The sequence below is a fragment of the Alternaria ethzedia genome, assembly GCF_023757985.1.
Source record: "Alternaria ethzedia strain BMP 0044 chromosome Unknown scaffold_5, whole genome shotgun sequence".
NCBI lineage: Eukaryota > Fungi > Ascomycota > Dothideomycetes > Pleosporales > Pleosporaceae > Alternaria > Alternaria ethzedia.
Window position 1 is genome coordinate 886308 of NW_026056198.1, and position 26743 is coordinate 913050.

Below are 26743 nucleotides of genomic sequence, written 5' to 3' on the forward strand. Positions count from 1 at the left end.
TGCGCGTGTGGTTGTGGTAGGGGAGGTGAGCGACGTTGGTGAGGGCGACGCGACACGGACAGGGGCGCGTAATCTGGGAAGCTGCGAACGTGTTCGGATGCGCTACGCGAGTAGTGAAGTCAATCAATGAGTTTTCCCGTACCGCGCGATAATGGGAAAAGAGGAGGAGAAAGAAGAAGCGCAGTGTTTGATAAAAGGCGCTGACTGTGGTCGAAACAATGGATTGGCTGTCGGCGAGGATCCACGGATGGATCGAGTGAGAGAGCTTTGACCACCGGAGCTAGACTACTTCCGGCGCCCGGATCGCTCTTGCTGAACCCTGGTATTGTGTTTCAACCGGACAATCACATCGCATCCAGTGGAGCGTGCTCGGAAGTAACTTTGAGACGAACAATAGGATCGTTTCCTGATTTTACAATAGGTCAATTGATGCACGCTACCATGTACTTTAATGTCAACAGTACAACCACGCTTTCCAAGACGCGTTTCACCGTGTTTACCTGTTGCGAATCAGAAGGCAGATGAAGTCCAGAGACCAAGGCAGCGGGCGACTCTGAGCAAAAGCATACAATTGGAAAACTGAGTTTCGTTCACTGCTCGTCAAGTGGCATTTTGACGCGTTAAGAACTGCCCGGCATGCAGCACGACAAAGTCGTAATCTGGCGCAAGTGACGCGTCAGAACTTATGGCGTCTATTCCAGTCTTTGAGCAGACAACATTGACGAATTAGTAGTGAAGGAAGGTACAGAGAGATATGCAGGGGATCGCAGGCCCCATTGAGGCATCTCAGAACGAGGGTCCGAGCTGATGCGTCATCGGCTATCGGCGGTATTCTCACGAACAAAAGTGTCAGACAGCCTCTCAAGCATCACTCGAGATGCCCTCATGTTCATAGCCCGGACACGCACGTGCTTCTTGCGCGGTTCACCAATCGTTCGTCTTTACCACAGCGCTGTCAAAATGGAGAAGCGCGACTATGCGGTACGTCAGCAGCAGTGCGCATGTGGGTTGAGCTGATAATCACAGGCTGCGGTTGCGGCACTGAACACGCTTCAGTCCAACTTCTCCATAGTGGATGCGATTCGCAAGTCTGGTCGAGGTATGAACCAGCAAGCGATACCGGAGATGATTGAATGGTGTCGCAAAGCTGGATATGAGGTGTGCGGCTCCCAATGATCCCACCGGAAGACCGCGACTGACGAACCGTTCAGTCCTCAGCATTCGACCGGCTGAAACCCATACACATCGCCGGCACCAAAGGCAAAGGCTCTACAAGCGCTTTCATCTCGTCTATCCTGTCACAATACACGAACCCCGGCGACGCGCAGACCCCACCCTCGAAAATCGGTCTCTATACCTCCCCACATCTACGATTCGTACGCGAACGCATACAGATCGATAATGAACCGATATCAGAGGAGAAGTTCGCGAAATACTTCTTCGAGGTGTGGGACAAGCTGGAAGCAGCGGCAAAGGCGGAGAATGCGCCAGCAGAGGTCCCTACAAAGCCAGTATACTTCCGCTATCTGACGCTCATGGCGCTACACGCATACCTGAAGGAGGGTGTGGACTCGGCTGTCATCGAATGTGGAATTGGCGGCGAGTTCGACAGTACAAACATCCTCACGAAACCCACCGTCACAGCCGTCACAACGCTCGGAATAGACCATACAGCGATGCTTGGTTCTACGCTTCCAGAAATAGCGTGGCATAAAGCCGGGATCTTTAAGGAAGGCAGTACCGCATTTACAGTGCGCCAAAAGGAGGAAGCTATGACAGTCTTGGAAGAGCGGGCAGCCGCGAAGGGCGCGAAGCTACACACTATTGATGTGCATCCAGCTTTAGCGAACAACGAGATCAAGCTTGGGCTAGGTGCAGCCTTCCAGAAGATCAACGCGTCCGTGGCGATAGCTGCCGCAGCGGCGCATCTGCGAGCACTTGGGCACACTTCTGTACCCGACCCAACCATTGTTCCGCATATTGAGCTCCCCTCTGAGTTCATTCGCGGTCTGGAACAAGTGCGATGGGCTGGTAGATGCGAGATCAGACGCGAAACCAACGTCGCATGGCATATCGACGGAGCCCACACTATGGAAAGCATAGAGGTCACTGGCAAATGGTTCGCAGAGCAGATAACACTGGCGACTTCCACTGCTACCTCTCAATCCAAGGTCCCTCGGATATTGATCTTCAACCAACAGACACGAGACGCGAATGCGCTGGCCAAAGCCTTGTATACAGTCCTACAGAACGGCATCACTTCGGGATCACAGTCTCCTTTCACTCATGTCATCTTTACGACCAACCAAACATTCAGCGAGGGGTACAAGCCTGACCTCGTTTCGATAAATACCAATCAGCAGGACGTAGACACGCTGGCAGTTCAGAAGGCGCTCGCGAACACATGGTCTGAGATAGACAGCACTGCAGAAGTGCATGTGCTGCGCACAATCGAAGAGGCAGTCGTAACCGCACGAAAGGTGGCGCAAGACTATGCCAAGGAAGCCGGGGCTGATGCAGAAGTCATGGTGCTGGTGACTGGAAGCTTGCACCTGGTTGGCGGTGCGCTGGAAGTGTTGGAAACGACCACAGCGCAGTGAAGAGAGATACCCATAGACACCAGAGAGATGAGAAAACGCTTCAACACGCGTTAAAAATCGTTCAAAGAATTGCATATGTTATACATTACACGTCTTGGACCACCTACTCAGACTTTGAATTGGCGTGGCTTAGGCTGATCGCAGGTCGCGTGCTCACTTGCCCGCTGAAGAAAATTCCCCTTTCGAGAGATCACAGTATGGATCTTGTCTCTTCCAAGGTTAGAAGCAACGCCAACATGTATCATCCAAACAAAAGATAATTTTGCATATTGTAGTCAACATTGAGAGTACTACATGGCCCAGACTACCCCAGACTTTACCGCTTCGGCATCGGCTGCACGGCTGGGTACTCATCGCTCTACTTCGGGCAACATCGGATCCGATCTTCTTCGTGATCTCCACCGGCCGCGCATCATTACGTGTCGAAGCGCAAGCCGAACATCCGGTCGCAGTGGTCGCAGCTGTTGACAACATGATGAGAACAAACATAGCTATACATTATCTCCAAAAGATGAAGTTTGAAACAGTGACAGCTGATGTACACAAGACCCATCAAAAGAAGGAGCACCCGTTCGGCCGTTGTCGCGTGGCGGGCCTGGGGTTGGTCGTCTTGGCACTCGGCGCTGGCTTCTGTTTGGGCAACGACAAGACGGAAGAGCCGCTAACCGACCATAGTGACCACTGCTAGTTCTTTGGGATTGTCATATGTTCCCGACTATTTCCATCACCAGTGATCTCCACGTCATCCTTCGAACATATTAACTCGTCGTTCGCGCTCCACTGGACTAGACCGCTGTCACTACCACCGAACGCACCTTTGATCGTCTCCACGACCGGAAAGGAGAGCTTGGCAACCGAGGTCCCAAAATGAACTGCCCTTCCAGAACCGATGACGACGTGCTTTGGAACCCAGGATGGAACCAGAATCCGCCACGTTTCGCTGCTGATCTGACGACTTGCGAGGATCTGAACGGCATCGCGAACGCAAGAGAATTGGGAGAAGCAGATCGACTGCGCAGCGGCACGCGAAGTTTGCGGCGGTGTGAACTCGATGAAACCAATGGCCAAGAGATGGAGAAGAGAAAGCCAAGCCACACTGGCGAGGGTGTCAAAGGGTCCCCAAAAGGTTCGTGATAGCTTCGCGATGACTCAACAATGGGGGCTGAGATGCTGACTCTTTTGCAGGACCTTGCACCCGAACAATCGCGCACGTGAGCGAGCACCAAGCTGGCCTCACCGCCACTATCTTCAGCTGGACAAAGTGGCTGGTATCAGTAATCTGCACTTCGATGCTGATCTCCTATGCTACCGGAAATCTGTCCACGCCCAAGTTTTTCTTGCCAAAAGGTGAGATGGAACAGCCCCAATGGCGTCAAAGCGTCAACACTAACATCAAATTCCCAGACCCGACAATCCAGCGTCTTCCCAGGCGTAGTACCTGCGAAGATGGCAAAGCCCAGCCCAACTACGATCTGGGCCTACATGTCGCCGGCCTTTTCATCATTCTTTTCGTTTCAGGCACTGGATGTGCCTTCCCAATGCTCGTCCTCAAGTTTCCGCGCCTGCGCATCCCACCTGCCTTCCTCTTCGGCGCGAAGCATTTCGGCACCGGTGTCTTAGTCGCGACTGCCTTCGTCCATTTACTTCCTACCGCGTTTGGCTCACTGAACGACCCATGTCTGTCAAGCTTTTGGACAACCGATTATCAGGCTATGCCTGGCGCGATTATGCTAGCTAGCGTTTTCTTCGTCACCCTAATCGAAATGGTCTTCTCTCCAGCCCAACATGTCTGCGGTGGTAACGAGGGTGCGGAGGCTGTGTCTCGCCGCAAGGAAGAACCAAAGACTGAGAACGAAGCGCCTGCTCCACCGCAACCAGCAATGCAGAGAACCTACTCGGATACCAGCATGCGAGTCCGCGATCTAGGCGTCTTGCGTGGAAGAGTCGGGAGCATTAGTAGAACGCTCTCCCGGTACCGTGAAGATGGCCAGCGACTCGATGCCATTGAATCCGTGGGCGGCTCTGAAGCGGAAACCCCGGGCGCTCGTAGCAAAGAAGCAAACGACGAGTATGCTATCGAGGAGGACCAAGAGACCGGGGAGCACGATCACATCCTTACGCCTGAGCAAATCCACAAGAAAGCCATAATGCAGGTGTTTCTACTGGAAATGGGTATCTTGTTCCACAGCATCTTCATTGGAATGTCGCTCGCTGTTTCAGTTGGTAACGACTTCACCGTGCTACTGATCGCTATCGTATTTCATCGTAGGTCACCTCTCTAACCCGACAGTACCTGTATACTGACTTTGATAGAAACCTTCGAAGGGCTTGCCCTTGGTGTACGTATCGCCGACATCAAATGGAAGCCACGCGCTGCACAGCCTTGGCTTATGGCTCTCGCGTATGGTTGCACGTAAGTCCTCCCTCCATCTACATTTATTTCGTCCCGCTAACACAATACCCAGCACACCCGGCGGCATGGCGATTGGCATAGCGACACATACTCTGTACTCGCCCGACTCTGAAGTCGGGCTCCTTGTCGTCGGTATCATGAACGCTATCTCGGCTGGTTTCCTCGTCTTCGCCTCGCTTGTGGAACTCATGTCAGAAGACTTCTTGAGTGACGAGAGTTGGAAGGTGCTCAAGGGCAAGCGCAGGGTGTATGCTTGTTTGCTTGTGTTCCTTGGGGCCTTTCTGATGAGTTTGGTGGGAGCTTGGGCGTAAAGAGAGGATATGGCGGATGGGATAGTGGTGGATGGGGAGTTGGGGGAGAGGGGAGTTGGAGGAGAGGGGAGTTGGAGGAGAGGGGAGTTGGAGGAGAGGGGAAGAAGAGAGGTGGGTTAGATGGCCAGGTAGATGGGAGTGTCGGAGTAGGGGAGCATAGGAAGAAATTGTACTCGGAGCTGGGAACGGGGTGTTGGATGGCAAGATAGTGTAAATTGGAAAGTCTGTAGTTATGTATGTGGCAACCGACTTCCATCGTTACTGCGCCAGCCAGAACAAACTTATTGGTAGCTAGTGGGATGAGCAATAGCCATTCGTGGGAATTTTGATGTTGCATCGTAGTCTTCACTACATCTTGACATATTCCGCCATGAGATGACACATGGGGAAGTCCATCTCGTCTTTACCCAACTCCGTTGTAGACCCCTTCAGCCCCACGCCCGTAGTCCTCCTCACAACCAGCGGCCCCTTCGTTAAGTCAGACCACCCCACGCTCCCCTCGCCCAACACAATCAACCTCTTCTCCTCCGGCGTGCCCACCTTCTCCACCGCACGAAAAGCCGGATGAAGAGGCTCAGGCCCCCTGTGGTGCGGAATCCCCGTCTTCCTAACCTCCCTCACCACCGTCCTAAACCCCAACTCTTCCTGCAGAAACCTGTTCAACCCAAATTTCGTGTCCGAAAAAGCATTCTCAACCGCAAACCCATGATCAAGATTGACACCCAACCCCAACCACCCCTTCTTCCTCCCCACCTCCCCATCCATCAACCCCGTAACCCCCCTCACCAACCCCGCACAAACATCCCCCGCACACCTCTTCCCCCCTTTACTCTTCAGCGCCCCATCAACCGGCTCCCACAGTATCTGCACTTCATACCTCGCCACTTTCCCCAACCACGGAAAGGATTTAGCCAGTTTGCGTAAATGGGCTTGGATTTTCTTGTCCCAATCTGAGGGGACGAAGGTGTTTATGCGGCCGCGGAAGTGGATGGAGAAGAGGAGGGTTAGGCTGTTGGAGAGGAGGTAGGAGGCGTATTCGCGGCTTTCGGGGATGAGGGTGGGATCTAGGGAGAGGAGGCCGGGGGTGCTGTGGTGGATGGGGAGGAGGGTTGTGGTCGTGTGTTTGCAGGTGAAGGTTTTGAGGCCGAGGGGGAGGTGGTTGTTTGTACGCGTGGAGGTGGAGGTTGGTTGGGAGAGGTAGGCGTATATTTCGTTGCGGAGCTCTGGGGGGAGGGAGGGGAAGAGGGGGGTTGGTGGTGACGTTGCCATGGCCGGTTGTAGAATGGGGGATCTTGTGGCCTGTTGCAGAATACGTCGATATCCAGAGGTTTAATGTGAAGTCCGATCAGAGGTATTGCCGACTTCAGCTCGCTGTGTCGAGTACAGGAAAATAAACCTATGGGTAGTAGGAGCAGATGAAGTCCTAAGATCACGATCGATACCAACTCCAAGCAGCAGCTGGGTGACCACAACCGAGCCTATTGTCTCGATACCACAATAGCAACCAAGCTTCTTGCCGGAGTGAACGCGCGATCACGTGACAGCGCAGCCTGTTGCCCCAGGTGAAAGCAGTGACCCCAGTTGGTCTTTCTGTGTCAGCCTCGCTTCCATACTGCTTGAAAGAGTCTCTATACCTTCTCAAACTTCTATGCCACTGAAAGTTCTAAAGTGAGAAAATTTGGACATGCACAATTTTTCCGGAAGGTGGTGCTGTTCGGCAGCGGCTCGGCACTTTGCGCTTTTAGGTAGCGGCGACGATGGTGGATCTGGGTTTTTTCCGTGGAGCAGATCGAGAACGACGGCGGGTCTTGTTATCGATTCATCTTTTCGGCTTGGTTCTTTGTGTTCGAGTTGATCTGCGGCGTGTTGCGTGCTCTTGCGACGTCTTTGTGGGAAGAGCCGAAAGAGGGGGTTATTGTGGTGTCGACATACGGTGATGAAAGTTAACCTGACGCGCAGGAAAGCAGAGTTATTTCATGTCATGTTGTCCAGGTTGAGCATTGTCGTTGTTGCGATGTCAACTATGGTCGAGTTTGGATCGCGGCCCTGGTCTACCATTGTCAATATTCGCGGACTAGTGGGCGTGGCTACATGCTGTTGGATTGGGCATGTATTGATCGTATGGGCTTGCAGTTGAACGTTAGAGACCAAGTGCAATATGGGTGCAGCCATGGTTCATATATCCTCTGGTTGAGTCATCGAGTGTACATCATGTTGTTTGGGTCAGAGATGGCTGCGCCACGCATCTGACAGCCCCAGTCCGTGCGCCCGATCACAGCAGATCCGTTGGGGAGAGAGTTCAACAGCTACGGCCATGATGTAGAGCCAGAAAAGGTATCGATTTACTACATGCAGCATATAGAGGTTCGTTAAGCGCGCCAAACTCCTGCCCAAAGAACGCCGGCCTAAGCTTTTGATGCATCATATACACATACTCGAACCTACAGGGCCTCAGCAGCAGCCTTGGCCTTCTCAACCTTCGCACGCTTTCTGCGCAGGTTCTCAGACTCGTTTTCACGCTTGTTCTCTCCGTATTCGATACGCTTGAGCAGCTTGCGCTTCTTGTTAGACAACATCATCTTTTGCCTCTCGCGCTCCTCCTCTTCAGCGCGCTTCTTCTTCTCTGCCTTCTTGCGGATGACAGCGTTCTCCTCTTTCTTGGTCGGCTTCTTGACCTCGAGCTTCTTGCCAGTGGCCTCAGCTTCCAGTTCGCGCTGGTGCTGAAGACGGGCAGCCTCTCCTTCTGAGATGTCCGACTCGGCATCGGAGTCAAAACCGTCGAACTCCTCACCACCCGCGCCAGCTTCATCCGATTCGTCATCATCACTGTCGTCTTCAGAGTCGTCAGCGACATCCATGCCCTCGCCAACTTCCACTGAGCCTTCACGGTCAACGATGGCGTCCATCTCTTCGTCTCCATCAACGTCGAAAGTGGCCTCCTCGTCATCGTCCTCAAAAGCCTCAGCCTCGCCCTCTGGTTGTTGTGCCGCAAGAGGCAGGTTGGGGTCGTATTCGCCCTTCTTTGGCTTGACCCAAGGGCTGAGATGGGGCGGCAGATCTGCGCCGGGAGCGTAGTGATCTGGTCGCAACAGCTTGCCCTGGTTTATGCTGTCCCATACCCACTGTGGCTGAACGTAGGTGCGTCCAGGCATCATCGAGTATGGCCATTGGGCCTTGGGAGCAGCAGCACCGTCCTCCTGTGCAGGAGCACCGTTGGAAAGCGCGGGTCGATCGACGATCTGATGTGTGATGTTCGGGTCCGACTCGTTGGTTGTGAAGGCGCCATCGCCTAGCGTTCCGTCCCAACCCACTCTCTTGCAGCCGAATGCCTTTAGTATGAACTCGAGCGATGCTCTGGGTGTCTCTCGCGCCAGATAGAAGGTGAAGGGCGCAAACAAGGAAGCGATCTCGGCGCTGCTTGCTTGAGGCTGGGGCAGGATATCGGCGTCGGGCGCAGTAGGCTCGAACTTGTCAATCTCGTCGTTGGCCTCCTCTTCGTCGTCCTCGGTGACAACCTTGGCCACGGCAGTGGTGCTCTCCTCTTCTTCAGCATCGGGCATAGCTGCAAGCCTGTCCGCAATCGCCTGTGCCTCGGGGTTGACCGCACCATTCTCATCGTGGCCGTTTGCGTCGTTCGTAGCGGTGGCCTTGCCCTCAAGCTGGAATGCAGCAAGCTCACCTCCCTGCTCGTCGCTCTTTGCGTTGAACTTGGGGGGGTATACCAGGCCGACCGAAGTGTAGAGGCGGTAGTTGACGAAGCCGAGGAGGGTCGTGTAGAACTCGACGAAAGTGCCCATGATCCTGAAATCGATATCGCCGCCTGTTCGCTGGACGAACCTGTACGGTACCAGCCAAAGGATGTCTTGACCCTGGATCGTCGCCTGGTAGTAGATACCCTTGATGGAGAGGAAGGACTTGCGGAGGGCGTGGGAGGTGATTACGTAGTGCTCGAACTCGCGGGTCAGTCGCTGGCAAAGGGCGATGGTCTTAGCGGGGACGTGGTCGCTGGAGGGGAGGTTGGCGAAGAGGAACAGCATGGAGAGGGCATCGTCGAGGTCGCGCAGGGCGTCGACGAAGGTAGGGTAGCGCTCCTTGATGATGTGGTCGAGCTTGACCTTGGGCATAAGGTTCTTCTCGAGGCGCGATGCATCGCCAGATTCGCCGCGACCGAGGGCGCGACCGATCTTCTTTGCGACAGCCTTGTGCTCGCGGAACTTGGCCAGCAGCGGCTCGTGGAGCAGGTACTGGATGTCCTTGGTGTAGTAAAAGGTGGTGCCGGCGGTAGAGCCCCTCGAGACCTTCTTCTTGTTGCGCGGCTCACGGGGGTAGATTCCCTTGAAGATGCATAGTCGTCTGAAGTCGGGGAGCGAGATCTGAAGCTTCTTCACGGCGCGCGTGCGGGTGATGTAGTTCTTGGCCGCACCGGAGGTGCCTGTAAACGGATTAGCAAGGAAACTCTCTCGATAATTGACGGCGATGCGTACCCTTCTTTTTTGAGCGACCAGCCATTGTAGAGAGAGGATCAAATCGCGATTCTGTCGGTGCAGACGGTCGAACTTTTGGCGGGCGCAAAAAAGTTAGAGATGCGGCCAACTAGCCGACATGGATCCGGCGTTAGCGCGACCAGGGTCCACCGACATGCATCTTGCCAGAACTCCAGCGCCGAGGTGTCGAGAACCGCCATGGAGCCAATGAGTGCATAGCTCAGAGTGACCATGGCCATTGACACGCAGCACAAGATGCTGCTCTTTGCAGCCGCCGCTGCCGTGCGCCTGCTCCTCTTCACCGTCTTTCCCGCCCTGCCAGACCTCCTCGCCGGACGTGTCGAGGTGTCAACACCAGTGACGAGCTTCAAGAGATGTATGTGCCTGGCATGGTCTGTGTATAGCATTACTGACACCCACCAGTGCAAGAGGGCGTCTTCCTCTACACCCACAATGTCTCTCCCTACGACGGCGGCGTATACCACCAGGCGCCCCTCCTGCTGCCGCTCTTCTCCCTCTTCCCCAACCCGGCCCATGCCCCGCTGGCGACCAACATCTTCTATACCATCGTGGATTTATTAAGCGCGAATGCCTTGGCTCAAGTGGCAGAGAGCGGGTTCGCGTCAGTCACGCGACTGTTCGCTTCCCCGCGGAAGGACTTGAGATGGAGTAGTGTGGCTATTGCAGCAGGGTAGGAATACTACGCCTCTATATACAACACATGCTGACATCTTCCAGCTTCCTCTTCAATCCCTTCACAGTCCTAACCTGCGTCGCGCGCTCGACCTCGGCCCTGACGAACCTCTTCATCCTTACGGCCATGGCCAAGGCGTCCCAAGGAGCCAGCTTCACCTTCATACTAGCCACAGCTTTCGCATCCTACTTTGCCATGCACCCGATCCTTCTCTTCCCTCCGCTCATGGTCCTTCTCTACGATGCGAAGACTTTGAAGAAGAACACTGTGCCGGATGTCGCATCCTTCATCATAACCCATACTCTTGGCATCGCAGGCGCAATAGCCATCCTGCTCACTGGCTCTGCGTTCTTGATGGGCTCATGGGACTTTCTTTCTGCGACATACGGTGTGCGTCTCCTATTACCTGATCTCACGCCGAACGTTGGACTTTGGTGGTACTTCTTCATCGAGATGTTTGACTCTTTCCGCGAGTTCTTCCTCGGTGTGTTCTGGCTACACGCGGCGTCGTATATGCCAGGGCTTACCATCCGCCTTCACAAGCAGCCATTATTTGTTGCTTGCAGCTTGACTGGCGTATTCGCCATTTTCACACCATACCCGAGCATAGCGGACGCTGCACTCTACCTTTCTTTGGTACCCATGTTCCGTCATCTGTTCCCTCGTAAGTGTGCCCCTTTTTCAGACTCTTTGTCAATAATACTAACAGTACCCTAGTCATGCGCTACACGTTCTTGGCTTCATCTGCTATCTTATACACATCGTTCTTGGGCCCTGCCTTCTATCATCTGTGGATTTACGCCGGTTCGGGAAACGCCAACTTCTTCTATGCCATCACGCTGGTCTGGAGTTTGGGATTATCCATTATTCTAGGAGATTCGCTATACGCAGCCTTGAGGGATGAGCTGGACGTGGAGAGACCCGAATTGCTGGGTAAAGAAGTACGTAGGATATAGCTTCTTCGTACGCTGGCATATGCCCTGTCATCTTTAGTCGACTCGAGAATAGGCCGGAAGATATTCGCAATGTCCTGTGGTGATCGAGCGTGACTTTCGATAGCATAACCAGAGAGGTCTCGTCGTCAACAACGCCAAGCTTTTCGGGAACTCAACGATACGACTCGACGTCCATGGCGGGCAAAATGCCTCATACCCATAGATGTGGCTGCCTAGCCACGTGGTCTCCTCGTCAATCCAAACTCACCTGCACCATATGCTGCCACGCAGTAATCTACTGGGCCACTAAAAGCGAGGTGAAGCTGCTTTTCTAGCTCTCCTTCACCTTTTCTTGTCACTCTCACCGCGACTACTAGTAGCTACAGAAAAGTAATTTCCTCGCTGTTTAAAGCCGCCATCTTGCTGCTCTGGCCCAGCATATAAGGCTCGTGTCACCTCGTCTTTCTCTCCCTTCTTCACTCCACCACCACTCTCTCATCGGTACTCCAATTCGGACTTCAACAACTACAAACACATCAACACAACCAACATCCACCATGGCCAAAGACGATCTGACTCCCCGTGAGAACGAGGTCCTCGCCCTGGCATGGCAGTGCTTCGAGCAAGAGCCCAAGGTATACCTTCCCATCACCGCCCCCACTCAGCGCAAGCAACTAACCCACCCAGGTCGACATGAACAAGCTCGCCGCCCTAACAGGCTACACCCCCGGCAGCGCGGGCTTCACCATGGGCAAGATCAAGCGCAAGCTCAAGAACAAGACCGCCGGCATCTCCGAGGACAGTCCCGCGGCAAAGTCACGCTCCGGCCGCCCCAGAACCGCCACTGCCACCTCCACACCCAAGAAGCGTGGCGCCACCGCCGCCGCTCCCGGCTCTGCTTCCAAGCGCCGTGCTGCCCGCCATCCGACGTCCTCTAACGAGGCCTCCGCTAATGACGACGACGATGACGACGACTTCGGCCTCAACGGTCCCAAAGTCAAGAAGGAAGAACCTGCCTTTGACGACGGCTTCGATCTCGTTGAGGAAGATGTTCCCAGTCGCGATGCCAGCATGAGCTACGGTTTCCTCGATGGCATTGAGACCTTTGGTGGTGGTGGTGCTGCTAAGGGATCTGGTCGGAATGCGTCTAACGGGTACCGTACGGTACAGTTGGAGGAGGATGAGTAGGAGGTGAGGGGTATGGAGGGGTGGGGATAGGAAGGTGATGACGGGGAGAGAGGAATGCGTATTCGACTGGAATGCGGAAAAAGTATGGGCTTGTATGGCGTTTTCATGGGGTGGGCTGACGACTACATCGTAGTGATTGTAGTCATTTCTTCAAATTTCATATATGCCTGGTGTAATTCGCGTGGTCTGCCGGGAAAACGTGACGTCGTGAGATATACTGAATACCTCCAGGCTGCCACGAAACTAGGACGTCTTCCAAGTTTTGCGGCATTGTCATCGCCTGGCTGGATGTATTTGATGTGGTCTGAATGTGTGAACTGGCTTGCGATACGCTAACTACGGGATATGATTACAGCAGAACGCTAGCCTGACCTAGATCCGATCCCTCTTTCCCATATGAATACATCCCATTCCCGATCGCCCATGTTGCGCCTTCGATACATCTATCTTACATGCTTTTCTCACATATCAGACACTCAGAGCGCGGAGATAGCTTCGAGCAGCACATCCAGCGCCCGATCACCGATTCCCTCCAAGCCCTCCCTGAGAGTCCAAGCAACGTCACTCTGTAGACCCAGCGGCACGTAAACACCTCCCTCGTCCTTGTTGACTTCCATCCTCTCTCCCAGCCTACTCGTGTGCTCCCACTCTCTAGCCGCCTTCTCTGCGTTTTCGATGACTTTGCTTGGGATACCGCACATGGCCGCGCAGTGCATGCCGAAACTACCTTCGGCGACACCCTCCTCAAGCTTGTAGAGGAAGGTGATGGACTTGGAAGCATCATCCACGTGAATCCGCATACGCTTATTCACGACTTCAGGGTGGAACTCGAATTCCTTAGCTAGAGAACGGTAGTGAGTGGCGAAGAACCCGACGCAGCCCACGCGTGTGCTGATGTCGTGCAGAACGGCTTGCGCAACGGCCACACCGTCGTAAGAGGATGTACCGCGACCGAGCTCGTCGAGAATAACAAGAGATCGAGGAGTCGCTTCCGAAAGTATCTTCTGTGTTTCTGACAGCTCGACAAAGAAGGTGGATTGAGCTGCGAAGATGTTGTCATTGGCGCCGAGACGGGACATGATGCGGTCGACAGGTGTGAGTCTGGCGGATGTGCAAGGCAGATAACAACCGACCTGTGCGAGGATGACCGCTATGCAAGTCATACGAAGGATAGTCGATTTACCGGCTGCGTTGGCACCAGTCAGTAAACTGATGTTGGCAGAGTCGCCGCCTAGTCTGATGTCGTTGGGAATGAAGTCGTCGACTGTGTTGAGCATGCATGGGTGACGAAGCTCTTCTAGCTCAACGACAGTTCGGTTACCCTCCTCGAACACTGGACGACAGCTGGGCTCTCCGAGTGAAGCAGACGCCTTTGCGAGACTGATCAGGCAATCCAGTTGAGCGATGATCTTGACTGCCGCGAGCCAGACCTTGTAATCCTCATCGAAGCGTTGGCAGAAGCGAGTGGCAACTTCGCGTGTAATCTGACCATGCGTCTCCTGCGCTTCTTGTAGTGCTCGCACCAGCTTCCTCAGTTCGGGAGTGTAGTAGCGAGTAACCTTGGCAGTGGCGGACATTTGATCCCAGTTGTTGGGAACTTTGACCTTCTTGGGTACCTCTAGTTGGTAAATTTCCTTGCCAATGTCGTTGTATTGAACAGCATTAGAGCCGAGCTCTTTGCGGGCCTTCTTCAACAATACATCGAGATTTGCTTTGCAGGTGTCGATCTCCTCCTGGCTGTTATCAAAGTCTTCTTCGATGCCAGGCTCAGGAATGAGTAGTCCTTCTTTCCGTGCGATGTCTCGATCGAAAGCTGAACTCCATTTGGATAGAGACGCAGCCAGGTCAGGCATAGAGGAGATAAGTTGACCAATGATACCTTCACCCTCGCTGAACTGCTTCAACAGGCTAATGGTATACTCAATCTGCTCGAAACCCTCCAGCACCTTGAGGAAGTCTTGCGCTCTGCATCGGCCCGCATGCACACGAGAAATGAGACGCTCGAGATCTGGCAACTTGCTAAGGGACGCACTGAAATTGTCCATGATGGTAGAATCGGCATTCAGTGCATCAACAGCATCTAGGCGAGCGTTGATCTTGGCTGCATCTGCGAGAGGATGACACACCCATTGTCGCAGTAATCGCTTGCCGAATGGGGTGATGCAGCGGTTCAGCATAGCGAACAGAGTACCCTCGGTTGATCCATCGAACGTGTTGGCGAAAATCTCCAGGTTGATCAAGCTCTGGCCGTCGAGGACCAGACTTGTGGCTTTCCGGATGGGGTCGTACCACTGAAAGTTTCCGAGTGTGACCAGATCGCGCTCGATCATCAGCGTCCGCAGGTATTGAAGAAGAGCACCAAATGACGACATGATCAGCTCCTGCTCTCGGGCTTCACGGAGGACCGGTGGCCATGCCTCAATGTTGTCTTCTGTGGGTGACTCAAAGTAGTTGTTCGCTTCAATCTCTCGGATGGTGATGTCTGCTGGCCAGAACTCCTTGTTGGGCTTCAAATAGTTCCAGATAGTTGTGGGTGGCGTGTTGTTCTTGAGTATCCGCAGAGCTTTCGCAGACACACATGATTTCTCCAGGAGTAGCTCACCGGGCCTCATCTGCGCAATGAGGGTTTCGAACTTGGTCATATCGACATCGTCAGTGAACTCGCAAAGCTGGAACTGTGCAGTAGCAGTATCGACAAAGGCAATTCCAAAGGCTGGCAGGTTGTCGCGGTCGATCTCCTTAATGGCCATGCAGTATGTCGACATCTCGCTCTGAAGCATGCCGGTATCCACAAGTGTACCCGAAGTGAGTACTGTAGCCAGCTCTCTTCGGATCACTTTATTTTCCTTGCCACCCTTCTTTGGCGTCTTGCCCTTGTCGTCACGCTCACGCATCTCCTTGCCTAGAGCCGACTCCATTTGGTCAACTCTAGCAGCCTTGTGGCCTGCTGCTACAAACTGGGTAGCCCACATGTCCAAGGAAGCCTCTGGTACACCGACCATCCTCATATTGACCCGATCAGTCAATTTGAGATCGAAGAGTTGGTGGCCTATAGAAGCATCCTTCTCATAGAGCTCGTAGAACTTGCCCTTCTTGAAGAAGACGACGGTGTCCCACCACTTGCTCTTAATCTCCCAATACTGCTTCTCAAAAGCAGAAAACTTATCCCAAGCACCTGGGGGGATGAAAAGTGTGCGGGGGTCGTAGTCGGGATGATCGACTGGATGCCGATCAGCGTCCATCTGGTGTGCGAGCCATGGGTATCTCGTCTCGGGTTCAGAAGCGCTCGGTCGTTCTTTGATCTTCTTGCTGGGGTCTTTTCTCGTTGCTTGTACAGCTGTGCGAGGCTTGAACACCATTGGGTTTTCCGGATCGTAGATCCATTGCTGTGCGGTGGACGTGCTATTCATTACGACGTCGCCATCGTCCTCTTCATCCTTCGCCTCGATCATAGGTGGTGACGATGCTGGGGATGCTTTAGTACGAGCCTTGGGTGCTGCTGAACGTTTGCGCTTCTTTGAGACGACTTCCTCATCGGAATCGTCTGGGACAACGAAGTCATCAACATCGTCGTCGTCTTCCTCGAGCATTGCCTTCTGTGTGGCCGCGTCTAATCCGAACTCGTCATCTGAATCGTCTTCGATGGTGACTCGCTGGCGTTTCGTAGCTCTACCTCTCGCATTGTTTGCAATTGGACCCAGCACATCTTCGTCGTCGTCATCTGACTCGGCGTAGTTGACGGGCTTTCGTGCCTGAAATAGAATGTCAGTAAATGCAGTTGGGTACGCAATGGCACGTCTCGCGTACCTTGCGTGTTGGGCTACTGGGAATGGCATCTGTATGCTTGGCCAGTATGTTCTCCTTGTTCCTCCCCACTGTCAATTCATGCTCCTGTTTGATGGGACTCGAGTAATCGGGAGCGTCGCTGCTTGGTACGGGAGTGATGGCGGCAGGCGGCTTGTCGAAGGCCTTCTTCGCCAATTTCGATGTAGGCGTCTTGTTGACTGGTGTGGCATCGGACGGCGCGGGGCTTGGTGAGTTGGTAGACTTCTTCTGGAAGAACCCTAGGATGGACTTTTGGCCCTTGGCCGATTGCGACGCGGAGGCGGGCTGCTTCTTCTGTGAAGCGCGAGGTGTCGACATCTCATTGCCTTCCACGCCACGAACCATGATTGCGGTGGTATGGGGATGCACAAAGTGAGGTATTGAGAGTCTAGTGCTCTCAACGGCTGTCGCTGCCAAATCCCGGGGAAGGAAGGGACGCGTCGGACGCGTTGCGCTAGTCCGCGTCGGCACTTAAGTGGCTTGGCAGATGATGCAACGCGCAGATGCTGTCCATCAGTAACAATAGAAGCGCTCGAAGGAGAGTGTTATACGATGCACATATTTCATGACGAATTCTTGTTCTAGCGGTTGCTTTCATTTGTTTTACTATCCTACAGCAGATGCCTAGGTTATCTGATTCTTCCTTCATGCGCTCAGACCAGCAGTCCGACTTGTCAAGCGTAAACCGATGCAGCGCATCGGTCAACACTTGAACTTCGTGGTCATCTTGCATACGCACTCATTCATAGACTATCGTGCCACTTCTCATCCATCATCATCGTGAGTGCTGTACCTTGCAAGGCTGTTAGACTACCAATTGCTGCCCAAACTTCGTGCATCGATTGCCGATACCTGAGGGTCTTCGCGAATCCTATTTCGCCTTGCCCTTGGCCGCCTTGCTCTTGTCCACCTTTGTGGGTTGAATTCGCGCCATCATCTCCTCCTTGGTGATGAGATGGTCAACGCGCTCGAGCAGACCCAACAAACTCTTCATGTTTCCACTCCATTCGTTCAGCACATCGTCTGCGTCCCTGGGCTTCGAGAAAGTGACGATGCGGGCGGGTCGGTCAATCTTGGCGTAGATGGTCTTTGCAGACACCAGCTCGCTAATGTTCTTCTCCGTCTCATCCTCGGTCAGATCTAGCAGCTCTGTCAAGCGTGGGATCTGAATACGTGTGTAGTACTTGGCCACGACGCGAACGTTGTGCTCGATGACACGCTTGCGGAGATCCTGCCACCTCTGGAATGCCTTGGGGTCATCCGAGTCGTCCTTCTCCGCGTCGAATACATCAGTCTCCGTGAGGTGAGGCCCGAACTGCTTCGCAACCATCGGCCACCTCATCAACTCAGGCACAGTGAAGAGCTTAACTAATTGTGCGTCTTGTGGGATCTGAGAGTTGCGCGAGTCGCGTTGGATGCGGTGGATGAGATCGGACTGTTCGTTGTCGTACGGTGCGAGTATGATGAAGTAGATGACGCGCTGGAGGATCTGCAGTTATGTTAGTAAGAGCTGCAAATGTGACCAGGCCTCTGAACATACTGCTCGAAGCTTGTTGGGGTCCTCCTCCACAGCCTCGGTATCCAGTACTTGTCGGTAGTGCTTGCAGACGTCCAGGTACTTGTTGTCGTGCTTGGCCAGGGTAATCTGCTGCTCGTAGTACTTGAGCTTCAGGTCCGTTACATCGTCCTCAGGCTCAATGGGCGGGTCGTCGGCGCTCCGGTTCTTCTCCTTTTCTTCCCGCTCCTTCTGGTCCTTCTCCAGCTGCTCGGGGGTCTTCTTCGGTCTCCGCGCAAAGTACCGTGTGCTAATCTTCCTGCTCAGAATACCGGCCTGTGTCCAGTCGCCCTTTTGTATGCATAGCGCCACTTGTTGTAGGATGAATTCGGTCTTCTCGCGACGGGTCATGGAACCAAAGGTCTCGACTTGCAGCTCACAAAGGATATCCGTCGCTGAATCGATATCGCCCTGCTCCTTCTTGATGTTGGACAAGATGCGGGTTACTCGGGCACGCTCGACTTCGACGAAGATCTACCATCGTGTCAGCAACAGCCTGTATGTTGTTCGTTGGGTTCGCCTACCTTGCCTTCTGTGACTGTCCGCAGCGTCTCGATGACGGACAGCTTTGTCTCTAGGTTTGGAGTCTCATCCAGGAATCCCATGACTGTCTGCACCATCTTGGTGGTGGCCTGCTTCAGCTGTCCATGCTTCTTGGAGAGGAGCAGGACCTGCTCGTTCATCAAGTTCCAGTCCTTCGCATTCTTTGCTATTGTGACGATGGCGATTATGACGCGGGAAGTCGAGGCGAGATCTGAGGCCTGGAAACAGTCAGAATATGATTGTGCGCAAGGGATACGTGGAGGCGTGCCTGACGAGTCTGCTTCTCGAGCGTGAGCAGCTTGTCGATTCCAGCTTGCGGGTTGCTCTGGTCAACTACATTAGCTTCGCTTCAACTTTGATAGCCATCAGACATACAGAAGCTAGCTTCTCCGCCTCTGGGATAGCCGCATCGACCTCCTTGGTAAAGTCCTTGTCGGCCTTGAGCACTTCTCCGCGAGACATGGTGGCGGGGTCGTGGGGTTTATCTGTCAGGTGTCGGGGTATTTGCTATCTCCAAGGTAAAGTAGAGACAGCGAGTACTAGTATCAGATGCGAGAGGGGAAGGCGTGGGATGGGGCGGCGACGTTGTTTGGTCGTGTTGCGGCTCGTCAGTGATGTAGAGATCCACACTCCGAGCTGGGGCGCTTTGGCCACCGCCTTGCGCTAGGTCCAAACATCCGCCGACGAGCCTCATCTAGGAGCAGGCGCGTCTCTTACATCACACCTGCATCGGCCCCTGCGCGAAACATGCCACACTCTTTTCGATCATGAAGTCTAACAGCTATTTATAATGACAACGACAGCTTACTGAACTTCATCAACCCCATGTACGACTTACAGATGTAACCTTCTAGAATCTGCGTCCCAATTGGAAACTCCGTAACCTGTTTCCTAGAGGACTTTCGTTTGAAGCCATGGCTTAAAGACTGATCAAGGCCTGTAGGATATCTGACTCTCCTGAAGCCAACTCTTAAAGAGCTCAATAACACTAGTACTTTGTTGTGTGACTGCAACATCGTGGGCTGGGCACTTTGCACACTCCAACCAAGCAAAAGTTGAACTTTCGAAAATGAATAGTACTTCTAACGACGCTCTTCCGCATACGTGTGTACAAATAGCTTTCCAGTCGGTCTCCCGGTACCCAACGATTGCAGCGGTCAAAGGAGCCTCTCCTACAGGCGCGATCTCTTAACGCGATCCTCTTCATCCACCTCCTCGCATTCAACCAATTCGTCATGACTCCGGCGACGAGGTGTTACTTGGAAATCCGGTTCGGCCAGCGATACCACATCCACTTCATCCATATCCCGCATCGCTTCTTCCACCTCATCGTCATCAAACTCATCTGAACTAGTATCAGAGACTGTATCAGAGACCGTATCGCCCTCTTCGTCCACTTCTCCCCGGCCTGGCCAACTAAACGTAAACACCGGTCGTTGGAAATTTACCTCCCCTGTTTGACCCGGCAGCCGCTTTCCACCCACGGTGCTCCTACCCACAACCATCATGAGATCTTCCTCTCCATCTCCTTCATCAGTAGTATCGCTCCACTCACTTTCCGTCCCGTCATCTTCCGAGTCTAGATCCACGTCTGTGAAACCCGCGAAACGACCTTTGTTCATGTCTTCATCCGTTTGAGGGGTTTCATCTTGAGCCGCTGTCAATATTTTCAGCTCTTCTTCTTCGGCGACTCCAAACTCGTCGTATGCGGAGTTGTTCGCGAAGCTCGTATCGACCTTGATACTACCGTATGGACTTGCGTGTTTGCCTTTCTCGTAGGACTTGGAAGTGCGATTATAGCACAAGGATCGTCGAGTGGAGGGAGAGGGGAGGTCGTCCGGGAAGTATACGCCGATCATGGGAGTGGATGGTACAAAGGAAGAGGACCGACTTTGGGGTGGAGAGGATGGCGGTGGGGGAGAAGATGTGTAGACGGTCGAATTGGCGGAAGTCTTACTTCGGGGAGAGGCGGTCGGAGAGTCCGCTCGGGCGGCTGCGCGGTCGGCAGGCGGCGAGTCTGAATGATCTCTGAGGTAGTAGTCTGCGGTACTGTCGTCTGCCTCCTCTGTCCTATCGGAAGACCCCTTGGAGTACCGTAACGTTTCTGACTCCGTCCCAGGCGTCTCAGGCAGAGAACACGGCAGTGCATCGCTGCTAACAGAGTCGTCTCGTAGTTTCTTCCCCTCGCCGCGTTTTCTCAAATGCCTCGTCGGGACGAAGACATCACTCCACCCCTCCCCAAGAAATGGACTCTGCCCCGCCAGCTCCAGCGCTTCAATACAACTACTCGCCTCCGTCACCGCCACCGGAATCGCAAGACCATTCCGTCTAGAGTCCTCCTCCCACGCCCTCTCTCCCATCGCGAAATCCTCATACGTATCAACCAAATTCGCCCACCTCTTTTTCTCCACAATCCACAACCCCTTCGCCGCAAGATATATCGCATACTCTTCAGGGTCAATAATATGCACCCCCGCTTCGTTTCGACCTGGCCTATAAGGTCCACCGACGATGCGCCAGACATGCGCGATGCGTTCGAGAGAAGCGAGACATTGTTTCATGATGCAGACTGGACAAATTCCGATTTCGACGCATGGGTTACCGGGGTGGATGGTGTGTTTGCAGACGCGCGCGACGAGGAGGTCCGATGGTCCTCTCTCTGCCTCTTCGTCGTCGACGTCCGTGAAGATGTGGGACAGGTCTTCGTCACGACCGTGGAAATGCTCTTTAACGCGCGGTGTGTTCATAAACGCTTTGAAGACTGGCGGACTGGGTATACCGCCGATGCTTTCTTGCTGAACTGCGTATACGGTCTTTTTCCATGCTTGCCAGGTCGGGTAGAGCGCCTGTTGTTCGGGGTCGTCGATGTTGGCTTGCCAGTTGACAAAATGAGGGTAAAGTCCCGGTCCAAGTATTAAAGCGCTGGCTCTGCTGTCGGTAAGCGGGCGGGTTATCGCATTGGCGGAGTGAAGGGCGCTGGCGGTGGCGATCGGGATCGGCGCCATAATGATATGATATGTTTGTTTCGGATGTACGACATGTGAAGTGGGGAAGCAAGTGCGTCGGTAAAGTTGTTCAGTTAGGCGCGATCGATGTGAGTCAGGTAATAGGGTAGTCAGTGGTTCTTTCACTGAGTCGTCCTGAAGGTACGTGCAGAATGTACCTGCGTACTCTCACCTGGCGGTAGGATGCAACCCAATATTCTTTTCGGATATTACGTTCTGTATGAAGATATATAGAGTTTGCACAAGCTCTCCATGTGCAGGACCTTGTTGTACCATGGTTCGTGATGACTTGTAGCGTTGAGCCACTCACGGTTGTCCCACATCGAACGAGGACCAAATGAAAGCAATTCGTCGAATGAGAGAAACCATGACTGCAACATGCACGACGCGTAAAATAAATGCCTGTTGAATTACGGTAGACGCGGCTGGTTCACATTTGTCATAGTCTAATGCGTTTCTAACTGCTGCGTACAAGACACTGCGACGAGGTTATGCATTTGGAGAATACACATCATCACTGACACCAAGCCCTCAAGCTAGGTGATGATTCACAATATGGAAACGAATCACAAAGTCCGAAAGATTGATTAAATTACTTGCTTTGCTGAGATTGGGAAAAGTGTGGACTTTTGAAGCTGGGGGTAGATGTCCATGTGGCGGTATCGAAGTAGAACGAAAGAAGAACACCTGTCCTCCTCGAGATGGCAAGCCAATTAATAAACCTCCTGCGATGACGAAAGAGAAGACTTGAAGAGACGTGGAGTCCGCCTGATTCTCATGCGCCACTCTGAAAAGGCATACAGACCCGACCTGTGATGTCCTGTGCGTATCCGCTATATTGCGGCACGTTGTTGTCCCTCTTACATAGCCCGCCCAGAAAGAAAGCAACAAAACGACGTCCGTACAGCTACGCATATGATCTCGAAAATACCCTCATGCGCGGCATGGCGTGGCGGCGCAGAGGGAGAGGGTACGGCATGCCGGGAATATAGCGATCGATTGTGACCCAGCGATCGGCTGGCACGTATCGATCGAGCTTCAGCCGTCTGCGTGAGCGTCCTCGTTCATCCACGACCCGGTTGATCTGCCCTTGTGCCAGCCAGATGGCTTCCTTTCGTTCCACCGTCAAGGTGATGTCGCGTGGGAGCCTTCGTAGAATCCATACGTGACGACCCTGGCCGTCCATAGCGGCGTCGATGTCTCGCTGGAGGATGAAGAGTCGGTTGACGGAGTTTGGGTGGATTGTTTGGCCGGGGTAGGTGCATAGTCTGATCAGGTCGATGATGCTGTTTCGCTTCGGCGCGGCCCATGGCTGACGCGCGGGAGAGCTTGAGTACTGGTATGACGGGGATCCGGTTGAAGTGTCGTAGGCGAAGTTGCGCGGCGCGTCTTGGGAACCATCGATAGACTCGCTCTTGATGAAGACGAGGGCTTCTTCACGGGCTTCTTCGCGGGCCTTCCGGGCTTTGCGCTGCCTCTTGGCTGCTCTCTTGCTTGTCATCGTAGTCCGTTGCTTGGGTATTCTTACTTCTCTGGTCTGCTGCTGCTTGTCTTCTTCTAAGAACTGTTGTTGAAGTCTGGTTTCGAGTAGATGTGGGCGAGACACTGAGGTGAGTGGTGATGCGGTGAAAAGAGCAGGTGGTGAGTTGTTGATGCTGCTTTCCGATGCTACTTCCGCAGGAAGGCGCGCTCCTGAGGCATCCATCCCAACTGGTAATGGCAGTGTGTTGGCGTTCTCCTCTGGGTAGGTGCATTCTACTGCTTCAGCAGCACCAGCATCGTTCCTCGCGCGTTGAAGTCTTTCGTATTTTAGTTGCGCTTTCGTCCGCCTCCTCCTTGGTTTCTTGTCCTTTCCTCGACCACATGGCGCCGCATTTCCGCCTGCCTTCTTCTGTGCGGTAGGTGCACTTCGGGTGACTCTTGCAGCGATTGGTACTTTCTGCGCGGTAGTTGTACTTCGGGTGACTCTTGCAGCAATTGGTACTTTCTGTGCGGCAGTTGCACTTCGAGTGATTCTTGCAGCGAGTGGGATCTTTTCCGCCTTTGGCTTCGAGACGTGGCCATTCGGAGCTGTCTGTGGGGAAGTAGGCATCGCCTTCGTTTGACTTCGCGTGGGTTGCTCTCGCCGCAGCCAGTGTAGAATGTTGCCGTCCTTCATGTCGTTTTGGTAAAGTAGGTTGTTGAAGTGGGGCGTTTGAAAAATTGCCGTAAGTCACCCAAATTTTCTTATCGACAGTAAGTTCCTGTCGACTGAAATCCTTCTATCTCATCCAGTGTTTGAGGCGACGCGCTGTCCCTGGGGATACGCGTTGAGAGGTTCACGTGGTAGACACGCTAGCGAGTCAGGACGAGAAGGAACGAGGGGCACGAGGTGGCTGGGAAATGAGCAATTGAACAGATGTTCGATATGAAATCTAAAAGCGAGAATTCTTCTTTATGAATGTATGAACGAGATCTCCTCTCGGGCTCTGCGGACGCAGGCTTATCAATACATACGCTGAGCCGCGTTGGCGCATTGAAACCCCGCGCAGCTCATCGCGAGATATCGCTGTGAGCAACCCTGGAAACTACAAGCGTCTCCTCGTCGTTTCTTTTTCTCAGCTGAGCCCAAGGTTATCTCCACGCTCCTCGATCATCAGGTCCAGCTTCGATTGCGATTGAAATTGATGGCATTAGTCGTATGTTGTGTGTTCGTTCGGACTTCTTGCAACCTTGCTCAGGTGCCGTGGGTGCTGGTGAGGAGATGCGCGATGCCGTTTTCAGTTACGGCACGTTCGGTCCCACCCCTTGCTGCATCAAATCCCTATCAGCACCTTCTCTGTCTTTCGCGTTCGAGCCCGAGGGGTCTTTTCGCGAGGGAACTCTGGTTGTGTATATTGGCGGAGAGATATTCGGTAACAGTGGCTCCCACCGGCACCTCATACAAGGGAGAGACTAAACACCTGGAGCCTACGTTAACGTCAGGCCACCTGCTTTGCATGTTTTAATCATGAAGGCTATAGGGTGTTCAGTCTTTCCCTTGTATGAGGTGCCGGTGCAACGCATGCTTCGAGTTAATAGTGGACTGCTCAGGTGGTTCCTTCCAGGCTTGATCCCGTGCTTGCAGCAATAAAAGACGTCCCACAACAGACTTGCAACCCATCCGTGTCCATGTGCCATCATATCCCATGTTCCTCATCCCTCAACTTCCAACCCGACGTCTCACGATCACTCCACGCAAGCGAAATCCTGACCTTCAAACCCTCTTTTTCTGCAAGTACCCTGTTGACCTCTCTTAACATAGCTTTTGCGAAAAGCGCCGTCTCCAGAGTGTCCGCAGCGTGCAAGACCGGCAGTGTGAGAACACTCCAGCCAGCATCATTCCGTGAGGGACGAGCGTCGATACGCTGAGGAGATGAAGCATTATTCTTGATAGCCATTGCCCTCTTTCCATGTTCCTCCTTTCTCATCTTGAAATTTGCTCTGTCCATCACTTCTTGCGCTATTCTGAGTGTTCTCCTTTGTTGCGCGCTGAGATAGATGGATTTGGGTACGTTGGTCGTAATATTCAAAGGTTCGCCGGTACCGACCATGGCTTTGTCTATTGCGTTTTGTAGGCCGCGCAGCCTATCAATCTCACTGGTTTCCAGATGGCGGTTGTGAGGCTCGCAAAATGCTCGGATGTTGGTCAGGGGTAATTCGCGAGTACGTCTCGTGCCTGTTGAGATGGTGGCCATGTGCGGTGAGCCTCCATCGTCGTCTCTTCTGATCTTCTTCCGCGTGTGCTGATCGTTTACTGCGGCTATGTAGTTGCAAACCTCGCCCACTCCCGGGTGGGCCTTACGCTTCCTGCCTGCCGAGATCGGGCTCATAGTGTTGCGCGGGTGGTTCGGATTTGTGGGGTTTTGTTGTGTGAGAAACGACGTGGCACTTATCAGAGGGAACGTCGCTATTTATTGGGGGATTGAGGCATTGCGTGTGTCTTTTGGAAGTCGCGAGTGACTCGTCGTTTATGGGTCATGGCAGTACCATGGGATGAGATAGAACCAGATTTCGAGGTTTTCGCACACACACACACACTGTGAGTCACCCATCAGAGGGAAGATGTACTCAAGGCAGTCTTTTACGCATACATACCATGACAGCCAGAAAGTGGATGTGTTATGTGCGGGCCTGAAGCATTCGGTACCACGGAAATGCAGCTCGAAGTGTGTAAGACCCTTGTACATTACTTCCACATCCAAGAGATTTTTCCGCGCAGGTACGATAATGATTTGTATTCAGCGCGCTGCCCTACACAACGTACAGAACATAGAAATCAGTTTTATCTCGTCCCATCTAAACGGAATACGTATTGTCTCGACACCAGGACCAGACCGCAGTCTGAGTCAAAGGCGCACTCTATTCATTCTGTGCAGCCACGATCTTTGCGAGCCAAGCATCCCTGCGTTCTTTCATCTCTGGGCTTAATCCCTGATACCACTGCCTATACTCGCTGAACAGACGATCCTGTTCCATGATTCTATGCCTTATTTTCTCGAGACCAAGCATCTTTCTTGGCTGGCCGCGATTTATCCCACTCTCATGCACAAGGACTCTAGGCACGAAGATAAACTCGGTGGGGTGTTGCTGAGGCAGAGATGTTGTTGGCGTCGATCGGCTTGTATGCTGTATATTCTGAGTTGGCGGACGGGGTTGAGTTGGCGCATGTATCTGAGACCGTTGCCCTCGAAGTCGTTGATTACGAGCTTGAGCCTTAGCCCGCCGCTTCACAGGCGACATTTCCGCCTTGATCTTCACAGCCGAGACCTGATCTCCCCAGTTCTGTCTTCTCCACTGCATAACTGCCGTAAGCTTCTCCTGTGCTACTGCAATCGCAGTCTCTTGTTCTGATGTCAAGTTCAGCTCGCTTGCGCGAAGGCTCCTCGCAATGTTGATGCAAGGCCCAAAACCAGATAGTGCAGCGTCGACTCTTTTCTGTGTCTTGAATATCGTCGCTCTTTCTTTTCGAGTATATCTTCTGTCTCGCGGGCCGCATAGTTTGAAAAGCCAGATATCAGGGGTCGGTGGACGAGTGGCAAGATTTGGTTGTTGGTTGGAATTGTTGTCGCCAGTTTGGTGGTGTTTCGTGGTGGGTATGCGGACGGACGTGTTCTCCAAGTCAATGTCGGTCCTGCATAACAAATCTGAAGACTCTTCTTTGATGAAAGG

At 53.3% G+C, this 26743-nt stretch overlaps 9 protein-coding genes across 9 annotated transcripts; 4 read left to right on the forward strand and 5 right to left on the reverse strand.

Moving 5' to 3' along the window:
- Positions 1–960: 960 nt before the first annotated feature.
- Positions 961–2600, forward strand: J4E87_003017 (uncharacterized protein; the record flags this gene model as incomplete). The annotated part of the gene is made up of 3 exons (XM_049374650.1): positions 961–981; positions 1027–1158; positions 1212–2600. The coding sequence occupies 3 exons, from the start codon at positions 961–963 to the stop codon at positions 2598–2600; spliced, it is 1542 nt and encodes a 513-aa protein (XP_049235641.1).
- An 867-nt stretch (positions 2601–3467) lies between these two features.
- J4E87_003018 (uncharacterized protein) lies at positions 3468–5324 on the forward strand (the record flags this gene model as incomplete). The annotated part of the gene is made up of 5 exons (XM_049374651.1): positions 3468–3726; positions 3786–3947; positions 4005–4865; positions 4914–5013; positions 5066–5324. The coding sequence occupies 5 exons, from the start codon at positions 3468–3470 to the stop codon at positions 5322–5324; spliced, it is 1641 nt and encodes a 546-aa protein (XP_049235642.1).
- Positions 5325–7765: 2441 nt separating this feature from the next.
- Positions 7766–9833, reverse strand: NOP7 (mRNA-binding ribosome synthesis protein nop7; the record flags this gene model as incomplete). Its single annotated transcript, XM_049374652.1, has 2 exons — positions 7766–9756; positions 9809–9833. 2 exons carry the CDS (start codon positions 9831–9833, stop codon positions 7766–7768), a joined length of 2016 nt encoding a protein of 671 aa, XP_049235643.1.
- A 206-nt stretch (positions 9834–10039) lies between these two features.
- Positions 10040–11458, forward strand: J4E87_003020 (uncharacterized protein; the record flags this gene model as incomplete). The annotated part of the gene is made up of 4 exons (XM_049374653.1): positions 10040–10184; positions 10232–10499; positions 10547–11166; positions 11220–11458. 4 exons carry the CDS (start codon positions 10040–10042, stop codon positions 11456–11458), a joined length of 1272 nt encoding a protein of 423 aa, XP_049235644.1.
- A 536-nt stretch (positions 11459–11994) lies between these two features.
- Positions 11995–12625, forward strand: J4E87_003021 (uncharacterized protein; the record flags this gene model as incomplete). Its single annotated transcript, XM_049374654.1, has 2 exons — positions 11995–12072; positions 12125–12625. 2 exons carry the CDS (start codon positions 11995–11997, stop codon positions 12623–12625), a joined length of 579 nt encoding a protein of 192 aa, XP_049235645.1.
- Positions 12626–13101: 476 nt separating this feature from the next.
- On the reverse strand, positions 13102–16795 carry J4E87_003022 (uncharacterized protein; the record flags this gene model as incomplete). The annotated part of the gene is made up of 2 exons (XM_049374655.1): positions 13102–16377; positions 16433–16795. The coding sequence occupies 2 exons, from the start codon at positions 16793–16795 to the stop codon at positions 13102–13104; spliced, it is 3639 nt and encodes a 1212-aa protein (XP_049235646.1).
- Positions 16796–17321: 526 nt separating this feature from the next.
- J4E87_003023 (uncharacterized protein) lies at positions 17322–19010 on the reverse strand (the record flags this gene model as incomplete). Its single annotated transcript, XM_049374656.1, has 5 exons — positions 17322–17939; positions 17991–18479; positions 18530–18766; positions 18817–18873; positions 18924–19010. 5 exons carry the CDS (start codon positions 19008–19010, stop codon positions 17322–17324), a joined length of 1488 nt encoding a protein of 495 aa, XP_049235647.1.
- A 710-nt stretch (positions 19011–19720) lies between these two features.
- Positions 19721–21553, reverse strand: J4E87_003024 (uncharacterized protein; the record flags this gene model as incomplete). The annotated part of the gene is made up of 1 exon (XM_049374657.1): positions 19721–21553. One exon carries the CDS (start codon positions 21551–21553, stop codon positions 19721–19723), a length of 1833 nt encoding a protein of 610 aa, XP_049235648.1.
- Positions 21554–22460: 907 nt separating this feature from the next.
- J4E87_003025 (uncharacterized protein) lies at positions 22461–23617 on the reverse strand (the record flags this gene model as incomplete). Its single annotated transcript, XM_049374658.1, has 2 exons — positions 22461–23556; positions 23610–23617. 2 exons carry the CDS (start codon positions 23615–23617, stop codon positions 22461–22463), a joined length of 1104 nt encoding a protein of 367 aa, XP_049235649.1.
- Positions 23618–26743: the final 3126 nt, after the last annotated feature.